This window comes from Siniperca chuatsi, linkage group LG22 (genome assembly GCF_020085105.1).
Source record: "Siniperca chuatsi isolate FFG_IHB_CAS linkage group LG22, ASM2008510v1, whole genome shotgun sequence".
Lineage (NCBI taxonomy): Eukaryota > Metazoa > Chordata > Actinopteri > Centrarchiformes > Sinipercidae > Siniperca > Siniperca chuatsi.
In genome coordinates this window covers 2,572,501-2,586,446 of record NC_058063.1, presented here as the reverse complement: position 1 = coordinate 2,586,446, position 13,946 = coordinate 2,572,501, and the positions used below count along the sequence as shown (strand labels likewise).

General features: G+C 39.5%; 1 protein-coding gene across 1 annotated transcript in view; it reads right to left on the bottom strand.

Moving 5' to 3' along the window:
* adam19a (ADAM metallopeptidase domain 19a) overlaps positions 1–13,145 on the bottom strand; it is a 212,519-nt gene extending 199,374 nt beyond the window's left edge. The window contains exon 1 of the mRNA XM_044184761.1: positions 12,924–13,145. Coding sequence (XP_044040696.1) covers positions 12,924–13,053 — 130 coding nt within the window. The 5' untranslated portion in view covers positions 13,054–13,145. The remainder of the gene's footprint in view (positions 1–12,923) is intronic.
* Positions 13,146–13,946: the final 801 nt, after the last annotated feature.

Genomic DNA, 13,946 nt, shown 5'->3' with positions numbered 1-13,946 from the left:
CAATGCAGAATGAGAGCTACCTTTAGAATGTGTGTATGCCGCAAATTATTCCTGCAATTCATGAAAAGCTGTAACATCTACATATGAATAAGTGTGGGTTTTGCTAGTCTTTATCACCAAGTGATTTGACACAGCAGTCATTCAAACATGCTCTGAACACCTACTTTCGACTAGCCGTTTCCCGGTGTTATGAAAAATTGTCTTTCACTTTCATTTCATGTCACGGAGGAAAATAACAAAAGCATTTTCTTTTAACATGGGAAAATGTTTCATAATCATTTCACAACAAAAAATGAAAGCCTTTTGGAAATGGACGGACGAATGACAGTAGGTCACACTTGTTCATTATCTTAATATCCTAAACCATGTGTCCACTGATTCTACATGGAATGTGCTGGTCATTTATTAAAGAATGTCCCTTGATAATTTCTTTAGGGGAGACAATGTTGGCACAAGAACAATCAGGAAAAATCCGCTGGTGCGCAGGAAGTGGTTTATTGGTTTTATGTTTCTCATTAATTGGAAATCATAAGAAAAATTCAATGGCATTAATGTGTCATGCCGAAAATCTGAGATCACCCTGAAACAATTTGTCAATTAACTGAAGTCAATCAACAGAAAATTACGGTTGGGGTTCTAAAGCATTTCATCAGATGTGAACCAGTATCAAATGCCTTATCACATCTATTAAGGTTCAACATTTGCAAGTAACTTAAGTTAAAAATAACTAAAACTCAAAGATCTCTAGCATCCTAATTCATGTTCACTGACGTGTAGCTCCAACCTGAAAATGATATGAGCAACTGAATGAAATGTTTAAATATGTATCTAACACAGTGGAATTGCAACAGGTACAGCCTGCTTACTTTTCCATGTTATTTTTCACAAGCTTCTCCTTATATCGGAGGTCCTGGAAACAATGAATTTAGAGTGGTGTTACTGAGTGGTCTCTTGTCCCTCACAAAACATCTCTGGCTGAGTATACACCTTCTTGTAAAGAGCACATTAACAACAGAACAGCCAAAAGGTTCATTTTAGTTGCTATGGAAATGATGTCAATTAGCTAAGGCTGATAATCTGCTGCCATCAATAATGAAAATAATGGTTAGCAATGGCTACTATCATCCACATACAACGAAGCTCAATGACATTTGGTTTGTAACTGCATTTGGAAAACTCAATCACAAAGAAAGAATAATCCACAGATCTCACTGTGCAGTTTCATTGAGAACTATTTTCTAGTACACCTGCCAACTGTCTATCTCTAAACAGAAGGAGGAGCGTGCCAGTACTCATGGATTAGTGACTCAAACACGTGACGACAGAACTGGATGCAAACAGCATTCCTCTGAGCTGAGCCACAGGTCACTGATGTGTTTGCATCATCACAAGTCTCATCCAGTGTCTCGTCCTGGCGCTCTTCCTTCAGGGAAGAGCTATAATCAAACCATTCATGTCTGCATGTGGGAGGGATCGCTTCCACAACATTTAAGCTTTAGAGAATGTACTCTGCTTGGAGGGGATTCTATGTCTTATATGCACATGAGCTAACAGTCTCCTTTATTTTTAAAGCAACATTAGGGATTTTATCAAATAAAAAGGTCATAAACCAGGAATTCACCATGTGGTCCAAGTTAAGGGATGCACTTTAGTGACTTTAAATGACTCCCAAAAATTGTATTAAAATGTACATGAGGTGTCTAAATGGCTGCCCATTCATTCCAAAAACAATTGGTCACCCAGTGCCTATGCAGAAATGCATGAAAGTCCATTCTGGACCTCGGAAACAATAGCTCCACAAAAAAAAAAACCTTAACTCAAGGTTCACTTACTAGTGTGAACATTGATTCAAGATTCAATCATGTCTTGTCTTTCATTAAAAAGAAAAAACTTAAATATCACATTGACATAAGTATTCAGACCCTAAATTTAGCTCAGGTGCCCCCCTTTTTCTCTTGATCATCTTTGAGATGTTTCTACATCTTGATCGGAGTCCACCTGTGGTAAATTTAATTGGTTGGACATGATTTGGACAGGCAGATACCTGCCGATACAAAGGTCTCACAGCTGACAGTGCAAATCAAAGCAAAAACCAAGCCCGGAGGTCGTAGTAACTGCCTGCACAGTTCAGAGACAGGATTGTGTTGAGGCACAGATCTCGGGATCTGCAATCCTCAATACTGTGAGAACTTTTGAAGTCTGCCGTCTGCGGTAAAGAAAACTGAGAAACAGCTGGATTTCTTAAGGAAACTTAAGAAGGCTAAATTCTCGTGCCAAGTTCTTGTTAACTTTTACAGAGGAGCAACAGAAAGCATCCTGACTGGAAACATCACAAACTGGCATGGGATGTGCACGGCCAGGACCGGAGGGCTCTGCAGCGATTAAAACCGCCCAGAACATCCTTTGTACCCATTTACTGAGCATCAGTGATATTGGTGAGGTGAGGTGCCTGCGCAGAGCCCAAAGGATTTTAAAAGGTCAGTACCCACCCGAGCCACAGCCTGTACACCCTGCTGCCGTCTGGCAAGAGATACAGAAGTATCCGCTGCCGTTAGGTATGGGAATCGAGACCCGATTCCAGTTGAGAACCAGTTCAAAACTGCCCGTTCCATCGGAATCATATGCTTCCCAGCTCTCTCCTCTCCTCTCGTTTCACTGAGGGCAGGGCTGAGCATGCACATAACAGCAAAGTCAAGTGATCGTTAAGTTACTGGAGTTGACAACAACTTGTTAATGTTACGCTAAGCTGAAATTCAGCTGTGGTGTTCAGATGCAGTGACTTAAACCAACGATGAGTAAGAAAAAGTATAAATAATATGTAATTTGCTAAGCTATGAGTAGGGGAAACATCTGCTAGCCACTAGGCTAATCTATGCAGTAAATGCCATAGGCTTAAGCTAATAATGGTGACTAGCAAAAAACTATTTCTACACTGTTCAGACTCAGAGATAATAAAACTGTTGCGTTGAAGCTGAAAACCTATGCAGGCCTACTTTTATTCAGTGGTGGAATGTAACTAAGTACTCAAGTACTGTACTTAAGTACAATTTAAAGGTACTTGTACTTTACTTGAGTATTTCCATTTTATGCTACTTTGTACTTCTACTCCACTACATTTTGGAGGCAAATATTGTACTTTTTACTTCACTACATTTATTTGACAACATTTGTTACTAGTTACTTTGTAGATTCAGATTATTACAAAATATAAATCAACTAATATGGTATAATATATTATTATGGATTAAGGTACCCAGCAGTATGTAAAGTACTTCAATTTAGCCCCATCTTTAGCACCTGCAACATTAGTGATGCTTACACATTAATGCATCACTAATTATAATCCAGTGATATAATATATATTATTCTGAAATGGGCCATTCTGCATAATGAGTACTTTGACTGCTTTTTTTCCCCCCACACAGAAAACTGATCAGGAATCAATAAGCAGAATCGATAATGGCCGCACCACCAGACTACAGAGCAGCTTCTTCCCTCAGGCTGTGAGACTCAATTCATCCTCTGCACTCCGCCATAATAATAGTTTTGTTTTTTTGTGTGCAGAATGAAGGGATACAGCTTGCATTTCATTGTACAACCATGCGTTGTACAATGAAATATGAATGAACTCAGACTGTGAGAAACAAGATTCTCTGGTCTGATGAAACCAAGACTGAATTGTTTGGCCTCAATTCTAAATGTCCTGTCTGGAGGAAACCAGGTACCGGGTGTGCAAAGCAAGTCCCATCATACCCAAGAAGACTTAAAGGTTGCTATCACTGCCAAATGTGCATCTTCTGCCACTCCTAGTGGTATGATTGCAAACTTGACCAAACCTACTGAAATAAAAAAAGACTTGAAGTGTCAAGTTACTCTTTAAAAACAACAGAAAATAATAGAAATACATGTGATATTCATTGCACAAACATTTGGAGAAATGTATACTAGATAGAGCTGTAAAACTTAGAACAGTAGTGATGTTCTCCTTTAAGTTATGTAAAGGAGAACACCAGTACTTTAAATCATTTTTATATAAATTTAAATAGCACCTGACACTTGCTTTCAGAGAAGAGGCAGCTTAGTTATCTGTGGTGGAAGAGGGACTCTTTTCTCAGTTCTTCATAAAAGGGGTTTCAAACTTCACATGTTGTTGTAGAACTACAATACACTTTCTGGCATGGAGACTCATAGCATTAGACTGTAACAGGAAGCACTCAGAAACACCGCGCTCTCTGGCAGCCCCTCACCTACACACCACAGACTCACAAAGCATAAACATAACACTTGGAAAATGAATAATGACTAAAAGAACCCCACACAGCAGACCAGGACCTTGCACAGTATTTCTGTGGGCGTTACAAATAACAACCACGCGATCTTGTTAGATTTCAAACAAACTATTCTTCAAGGGTGCGACCTCTCTGTCACGCCGGTCTGGTGTTTGCTGAGGCGGTGTGAAAACGTGAGCTGGGCATTGTCGAGGAACGTGTCGCTAATGAAAGTTTGTCTGTTTGGAGGTCGAGCCACAAAAGTTCTGCCGACTGCGCGGCCAGTCCATGCTCCCCCCCCTGGAAATAACAGCCCACGCTTTCAAGAGCTCTCAAATCATTCCATACAAATTCCTCTGGGCTCAGAGAACAGGCCTTGCATTGCAAAAGCATATGGAGAGCAGGCCCTGGGCAGGCTGCTCTCAGTGCCAAGTAAATGGGCCGTGTTGCAGGCAGATATTGTAGAGAAAATTGCTGAGCACGGAGTTTATTTGAATCCCAGCAGGGCAAGTGCATTAGGACTTTTTAACCTTTTGATGACACAGGCACACAGACACAAGCTGCCTCTTCTCTGAAAGCAAGTTTCAGGTTTTGATGTCACAACGTCAGGTCATGATGTTAACAACATCAAGTCGTGACATCAGGGCTGTGTCCGAAATCACTCCCTATTTACAATATAGTCCACTACATTTACTGTCCGCCATTTTATTTGAGTGTCCGAAGTGTGTAAATGTATCCACTTTATAGTACCCTCAAAAATGTTATGGCAAGTACACTACTTTCGGCTAACAATCCCACAATGCTCTGCATTTTACAGATGCGAAAATTACAGTTGAGCGTCTCTACACCTGTTAGTGATTAAGGTTATCACAATACCAGAATTTTAAACTTCGATACAATACTAACACAAAAAAAACGATACTCGATACCTCTTTTTACACCATAGCAAAAAGAAAAAAAAGTCCTAGGACAGGATACATTTTTTTGAGGCAGCGGTGGACCAGCAACTCCCGTGTTCTGCAACGTAAAATTACTGTTTTTGTCAAAGGAGTCTGGTGGTGGCTTTGGAGTGAGCGATATAAGGCTTCAGTTTTCCGTAAGAGAGGCTGTCTGACGGTAAGGTAAGGCGGTGAAAATATTCTAAATATAGCGTACAGTTACATGGAATATTGACTTTTTCTCAGCTTCCGTGCTGGTACTCCTGCCTGCTTCTCCAAACTGGGGGCATGCTGAACGCCATCTAAAGATTGTAGATCTGTTTTTTAAATCGCTTCGATACTTTCGATACTATCGAATGTATAATTAACGGTGATTGTATTGTTTTAAACACGTATCGAAAGTATCTTTACTTTTGACAACCTTATTAGTGATGACGCAAAATGATGATGATTAGTAAGTGTACGAAATCTTAATTTACTGCTCACTATTCAGTAAACTATTGCGCGTCTATTATATAGAGAGTAGTGAATGAGTGGAAGGGATTTCGGATACATGATGTCAGCACTATCAAGACATGATGTCACATCATAAGTCCATGATGTCAGGCTATGATGTCACAATATCAGTTTATGATGTCAGCACTATCAAGTCATGATGTTACAATACCAGGTCACGACATCAAGTCAAAATGTCACAATATCAGGCACAACATCAGGTCATGGCATCAGGTTATGTCATGAGATGAGGTTATGAAATCAGCTTATGATCAGCCACCTAACATTAGGTTATGATGTTGGGACTTCATGTAATGATGTCAACCATTAATGAGCCACCTGATCTAAATGTTTCCTGGTCAAAGTACAGGATGTCACTGGATTTGTAGCTATCTAAAATCCTTTTAAATTCATCTGTGACTAATTGAGAATGCCACTCAAAATGAACTCAAGTGAAACATGTACAATGCAAAATCCTCCCACACATTTGTCTAACTGTGCCAAAATAAACACTCAAAGTGTTAATTAAATCTCTTGTCAGTTCTGCTGGGGTAAAACATGCTGCCCTCTGAGATGTGCTGTATTTACCTCGAGGCAAGAAACACTGGTGTAAAACATTTCAAAAGAATGCGTCACTCTGTGACATTTGTGGGCGAGCCATGAGTAGTCAGCCTGTGCTTGACCAAAACACAACATGCACAAAGAAGCGGTGTAGTGACAAAAGAAATGGAGAAGTGGGAATTTGTATTGGCTCAGTTTCTGTGAAAGGGTCACACAGATCTGCTTGATAATATCAGTTCCAGATTTTAAAATGCATTAGCTAAGGCCTATGAGAAAGGAGAACAAAACTGAATTGTGATTAGCTATCAGTGCAGACTTATCTACGTATAGAATAGAAGAGTTGTAACTCCTGGATCTGCATGACTACACTACTGGTCAGTTTTTTGTGCAGAAATGTTGGGCTCAATTTGTATTAAATTATGCCTTTGTCTCTTATTAAGAACGTCCACTCATATGCCTCACCTTAGGGTTGGGCAACATGACGGTATATTCCGAGCGATGGTAGAAATGTGTCCACCGGTACAGATTTGGCAATACCGTTTTCACCACGGGAGCTATCCTTTAGTGTCTTTGCTATATTTTCGGGACAGGCTGTGTAGCAAATCAGGGCTGGATCATCGTGTGATATCACGATTTTCGCGTGATCTCGCAAATCCAGCTGCCTCGCGAGGTCACATGATTTGGGCAGCAGGACTGCTTTACCATGTTCTCACGTGGCGAAGAAGAAGAGAGTGACAAGAAAACACGGAGGAGGAGAGTGAAACTGTAAATACAGAGCAGGAGGAGTTGGTTTTGTTAAACAAAGCACGAATTTGCTGCAAAGCTGGCCTTAAACATTGGGAAGTATTCATCTAATTTCCAGGAACAATTCAAATAGCTCAATATGAAATTTAAACTCATGTCATTTTACTAAATGAGTGAATAAATCACAGCACAATTATTACTAGGGCAGGTTATTGAACCTCAATACTTTCTTGGTACTGTCAGAAATGTGTCCGTAGCACGGAGTAACAAAAACGGTAAGTACTGAAAGCTGCCATCAACTGCCATGTCAGATTTGTAATCTTGTTTACTTACTAGTTCCAGATTTAAATCTGCACTAATCAATATTTTTATATTAACGATGGATCAAATGACTGCTGTCTGTGTAATGTGAAATGTGTTGCTTGTAGTGATGGACCCACAGAGAATAATCACCAACTCTGCAGTTCCCCTGAGCTCTATGGAGTTTATGGTTCTCCAGCTCATATCTTCACTGCTTTACTGATCACTGACATACACGACGAAACTTTGTATCATATCGGCACTAGTATGGAAACATTTCAAACAATATCCAGCAAGTTATTAGAGTTGTTACATATATGGACAGATATTAGCTTATTACAAATATATTGTGCTGCTGCATATGTCAGCCCATAAGTAACAGGAAACTGCAGTACAAAAATACCAAAGATGTGTGAGACAAGTTTACACAAACGTTTGTTTCACTATCCCCGTGGGGGACAGTCATTGACATAAAGCTTTCCCTAGCCCCTTACCCTGACCTTAACCTAATTGTAACCTGTACTCTAAAAAGTCTTAACCCTCAAAAAGCCGTCTCTACCTCAATTTTTGACCCCACAGGTTAGTGTGCATTCAGCTTAAAGTCCCCACCAGGATATAAGAATATTAAACACACACACACACACACACACACACACACACACACACACAGAGAGAAATGGGTGACAAATTAAAAGAAAAAGCAACATGAAGTGCCTTAGTATGAAGTCAGGCAACCACGAGCCTCCAGAACAGCTTCAGCGCTCCGTGTGTGGAGCTGTATTGGAGGGATGAACACCTCCTCCACACGATATTCCCTCATTTATATATACAACCTTTATTTAATCAGCTCATCTCACTGAGATCAACAGAGACCTGAGTGCAGCAGACAGAAACAAAAACAAATACAGCCAGACATAAGGACATATAGAATCAGAGACAGTCACATACATCACTACATAGATTTAAAGATGAAAGTTTATATTATATTATATATATTTGATGTTATGGAGATGGTGGTGGAGAGCATTGCCTTACTTTTCCACAGGTGTGAAACTGGGTTGAGATCTTTTCTTCTTACAGATTAGTTTTTGGGCGTTTCGCTTTATTTGAAAGTGACAGTAGAGAGACGGGAGAGAGAGGGGATGACATGCAGCAAAGGGCCTGGATTGGACTGGAACCCAGGCTGCTGCGGTGGGAAGGACTCAGCTTTGATATGTGGTGCACACTCTACCAGGTGAGCTACCAAGACCCCAAGGGAGGCCGTCGCATTTTATTCACATCATTTTCATACTCACCAAACCATTCAGTGAGCCCTGGTGCACGGAAGCATCTGCATATTTGATATGTCTCTCCACTCCTATCTGTCTCTCTCTCTCTCTCTAATATATATATATATATATATATATATATATATATATATATATTAAAAATAATACTTTTTTTTACATTGTAAAATGTCAGGCACAGTACATATTACAAGTACATAACAAATTCAAGAGATTCTTAACAAAAATGTGTGTTCATGTTATGTGAACAAATAACGACAACTATATCCAATTTTTTTTATCATATCAACATCTGTCTCACAATTCTGTAGTAATCTGGCTACGCTAGTTATTACATGTCGGGGAGGCACCCTGACATTACTATAGCTAAGGTTTTCATTGTGACAGTTTATTCTCCTGTCTTCAGATGATCAGTGGCTGTGTTGAGAAATAAACTGCTGATAGCAGATGGATGATGTAATGTTGATGATTGTGGTTCTGCTGACTGCTGCAAATTAGCTTCCCGTTTTAATAACTACTTTAATGCCTACTTTCCTGATGTCCGTATTGTTTTTTTGGAGGGTATTTTTATGCAGGCAGTTGGAACAGAGGAACAGCCAATTATCACTGTTCTATTTAGAGGGTTTTTTGGCCAGTTATGAGCTGCAGCCAATTAACTGGTGCATTACCGGTTGACACCATGCTGCAGAGGAAAATGCTGATACAAAGTAATGGATCGACAAAAAATGAAACAATACGGTAAAACATAAAGGGAGGAGGAGGACAGACTGGTTGGGGAGCAGAGAGGAAAAGTGGCACAATCTCTTCTGTTGACTGGCTGCCAGTTTCCAGCAGTGGGAAACAAGTGTGGGAGATGTGGTATTATATATTAAATATAACAAGTAGCATAAATTAACCGCTTTCTAGCCTGTGTCTGTGCTCATATACATACTCATTAATAACAAACAACCCTGGAAAATTTACAAAAAATGTGTTGCTGTCCAAAAACTGATGAACTGCATTGTACATTTACTGTTGTAGTCATCTTTAATAAGTTGTTTTTTTGTGAAATACCCTGCCTCAGTATATACCCTAAATTCTCAAATAAAAGCCAGTATTAAAATTATTTATTTATTACAGAGGCTCGGCCAGCACAAACAGTAAGGCCGGTCGTAAAAACATGCTAAATTCAGTATAATGTACATTTCCACAGCTCTAATTCCATCACTACAACAACGGAGTCATACTCAGCACTCTGCTGTTCAGAGTTTCTATTTTTAACAGAAATACTGTTATCATTCACTAATTATTTCCAATCTTCTACTTCACTGTTATCTAACACTTCCTGCAGCGTTTCACAGGAAAAGCCCACCATAAAAAGGCACTGGAAGGCTTTTAATGTGAAACATCTGCGCAGGAAGTGCTGAGCTTCATTGACAGCAACTTAAGTTTGATTGAAAAAAACTGCAAAGTGGAAGAGATTGGAAAAAATAAGTGAATGAAAACAGTATTTTTGCTTAAAAAAGAAACTCAGAGCAGCAGAGTGATGAGTATGCCATGCCTGTTTTGTTGTGCTGATGGAAATGTACGTTATCCTGAATTTATCAAAGACAACAGCTACATGGAGGAAGTGTTGAGTTTCCATTAACAGCAAAATAAAAGAGGAACAAATTGAAAAACAGTGAGGCTTATAACTAACATACAATAAAATATACTTATACTACTAACAGGGAAAATCTGAAATAAAGGCATGTCTCTACTTTGAGCCTGTTTCAAACAAAGGCCCGGTTCTTTCTGTAGCTGAAGTAAATGAAGGCCCACAATTTGAGATTTTACGGTATATTTGTTACAAGTGTTTAATAATAGTATTTGAGAGATCCTTGCCAAAAATATGTTATTTTTTATGTGAAAAAACTCATATTGGCTGTTAATATCACATTTTTGCTCCAAATATCAGTATCAGCCTCAAAAAACCAGTATGACTCAAGTCACAGGGGGGATCAGCCATTGTGTCTTTACATCCGGCTCCAAGCATCAGTTCCAGCGGGGAAAGGTTTTCAATATTGATCCATCTGCCTTTTCTTTTTTACAATTATTTGTTTAGTCTAAAAAATGTGAGAAAATTGTTTTAAAAAGTCCTTCGCAATTTCCCAGTTACATTAATATAAACTGTCGATTCATTTTCTGTTGATTGACTAATCGATTGATCAACTAATCTTCCAGCATTCAAATAAAACATGATACACAAAAGGCCAAATCTGTTCAGTGTCGGGGAGCAGAAGGCAGTTCATACACGACCAGGTTCAACCCCCCAAATCCGCTTGCTGAAGTGTCCTTGAGCAAGCCACTGAATGCCTACCAGCTTTGGAGCTAATCTGTGACCTCTGAGCTTCCGGTGGGGCGAGAGAGGGTTCAGTCACTGACGATATGTCCTTAGGAAGTGTTTTCATTACAGACACTGACTGCTGCACAACAATTATCAGACATTTTTAAAACTAGTAATTCATATATTTTCACACTTTATATGCTACTTTGGCTATACTGACTCAAATCAAGTTAAATTAAACTAACAACATATACCTATGGGGATCAAATCATTGATAAAGTTACCATTCTCTACAGTACATACAGTGCGTGGACAAAATAATATTGTAAACAGTAGAAAGCAGTCCAAAAGCAACACCACCACTAACTACAGCCTCTAATAAACTGCTGAACATTACAAACCACACAAAGGCCGGACTTATTGCACGGCTGCTGTGTTAGATTGCGTCTGACAGTACAAGTGAAGTTACTGGATATTTGAATCAAAGCTAGATTTGCGTTCTCTCACTGAAAACTCGACCATGTGTGTGTGTGTGTGTGTGTGTGTGTGTGTGTGTGTGTTGAAGTTTGTACAGAAGCCAAACACACACACAAACATGGGTTGTTAACTACATTAACTGGGGCACTGTCTGAGTCTAACTTTGCCACGGGGTAGTTCAGTGTGACTGGGAGATGGGAAGGTGATGAGACATTTGATTCCAGTTTTAGAGTTATAGAGTTTAGAGTCATTTCAAATACAGAGTGTTGCCACGACAGACCCTTAACAGTGAGCAACAGAATCCAATCAGGGATTTCAAACTTCACCTTCCAACACCCGAAACTGAACCAAAGTGCTGTACAACATTAAAAACAAGATAAAAAAAAATAATAATAATGATAATAAGAAATAATGATAAAAGTACAAATAGGTCAGCAGAGCACATTACAACATTAAGATAAAGAGAAGTTAAAAGCTATTCTAAATAAGTGGGTTTTAAGTTTGGCTTTGAACAAAGGCAGGTCTCTGATGGAACTTAAGTCAGTTTACATTGTGACGGTTTCACCCAAAAAGTCTATAAAAAGCGGACTTTCTGTCACATAGCTGGATGAAATCTGGGCTACTCCACTGAACCCTTCTGCTGTATTCCAGCATTTTTCTCCACTGCTGCCTTTTATGGACACCGCACAGAGGACGGGGCTCCTTCTGCAGTTGGGCTGAAAACATTATTTTGAACATCTGTGCTACAAACGATTAGTCGTTCAGCCTAAATAGATGTGAAACGTATTGTTCTTCTTCTTCTTCTACAATACAAAACTGCCCAAACATCTATAAGAAATCTTTTTTTATGTGATTAACAGAAAACCTCTCGCTTCGACGCGCGCTTGGATTAAGAGACGCTCATCCGAAACACGTTTGAAAACTCTTACAATTTAATGTTGTCTTGGATACAGTGAAATATAAATATATTAGAAAACATATGACACCTTGTTTTCAGAACAACTGACGTCTTCCGTTAATGTCGGCATGAAATCCACAACTCAGTAATGTCAACTTTTAGAATCGTTTCACCTTATTCCCTCCTCCCCGACCCCCTACCTAGCAATTCGAGGAGGGGGCAGATGTGGGAGAGACCAGAGACCCGGTGATAAAAGTAGAAATATTATCACAGCGTTATTCTGTAGGTATGATTTGTGTTTTGGATGCAGCCTATAGCAATCTTAAGAATGGATCCATGCTATTCAGGAAATGTCTTGTAAGTCATATATGTCTCGCGCCTTTGTCTGATAAGCAACGCTGCATTAAATTGCCTTTTTTAAATGGAATTTGGCGTACGCAACCCTCCTCTATATAGAACGGCTAATTAGGCTACTCTAAGAAAAGTTGCAGTGCTATCACACCAAACATTACCCGCTTCAATAAAAACCCGTTACACTGAATGACACACTTTAAACATGTCATACATGTTTACCTATTGAGCTTCAGTGCTTCAACACGCAACTGGTAGATGCTAAAAGAAGTTTTACGGCATGTCGGCTCTTTTCTTTACCTTGTTCTCCAGTGTTCCCGCAGGCTCGTTCCAGTGTGCCGTTCAGCAATAGAAAAGAAAGAAAAACGAGCAAACGTCCACATTTTGCCGGTGATATTTGGCCATTTTTCTGCCTATGTTTACTGTACATCCCTGTGACCCTCGGTACCGCCGACCGTCCTCCCTTTCCTCGCCGTTGTTCAACTCTGCTTCCCTTTCTGACTCCTCCGAGCGTCAAACACGGGAGAGCAAACTACAGCACTTCCTGTCTAAACCCTCAAAATAAAACCGTGACGAACACATTGAAACATGCGTGTTACACTGCTTAGTCGGTGGATTTACCTCAAAATTAACCCTGAGACGCTTACACACTGAGACAAGTCTCATTCAAAATGCTGAAAAACAGCAGTTCATGCTCAGAACGGAAATATAAAATGCCACATTTATATGGATGTGCTCAAAAGGAAGTGGGAAATGAAATGTATGGTCAACCGGCCACTGTGGCCTGTGGATATCACACATCTACCAGGAGCTTTTATCAGCTACATTCTTATACAAATCATTTTAAGAGAACATTATTTTTACAGAATGGTTTTATCTTATATTATCAACAGTTCAGATATTAGGCTACATGGGTTGACTCAATAGGAACGGGTAAGGTTCACAAAATCCATGCAGAAGATGGTAGAGTTGTTGCTATACCTTTCCGCTTGAACTCACAAATGAACTGTATTTGCTCATAATAATAAATACTGTCTTCAAGAGACAGCTGAGATGTGACTCAGGGGGAATTCAAAAACAGCTCAGCTCTGTGTGGAATTCAGAAGATTACAAAACATGACCAAGAGATCATTTTAAATGGAACAGAGCCCTTAAATTTCAGCTGCCAAGCACTGGAAACTTTCTGTCAGTTTTCCCTCTGCAAAATCTGAGGTGTAGATTTTTATACTGAGGTATACAGAATCTATACTTCATTTGACCACTCCATTTTTCCATGTTAAAAATGTGAGTTTGTGTGAGAAATTGAGTTCCGCCTCAGCTGGG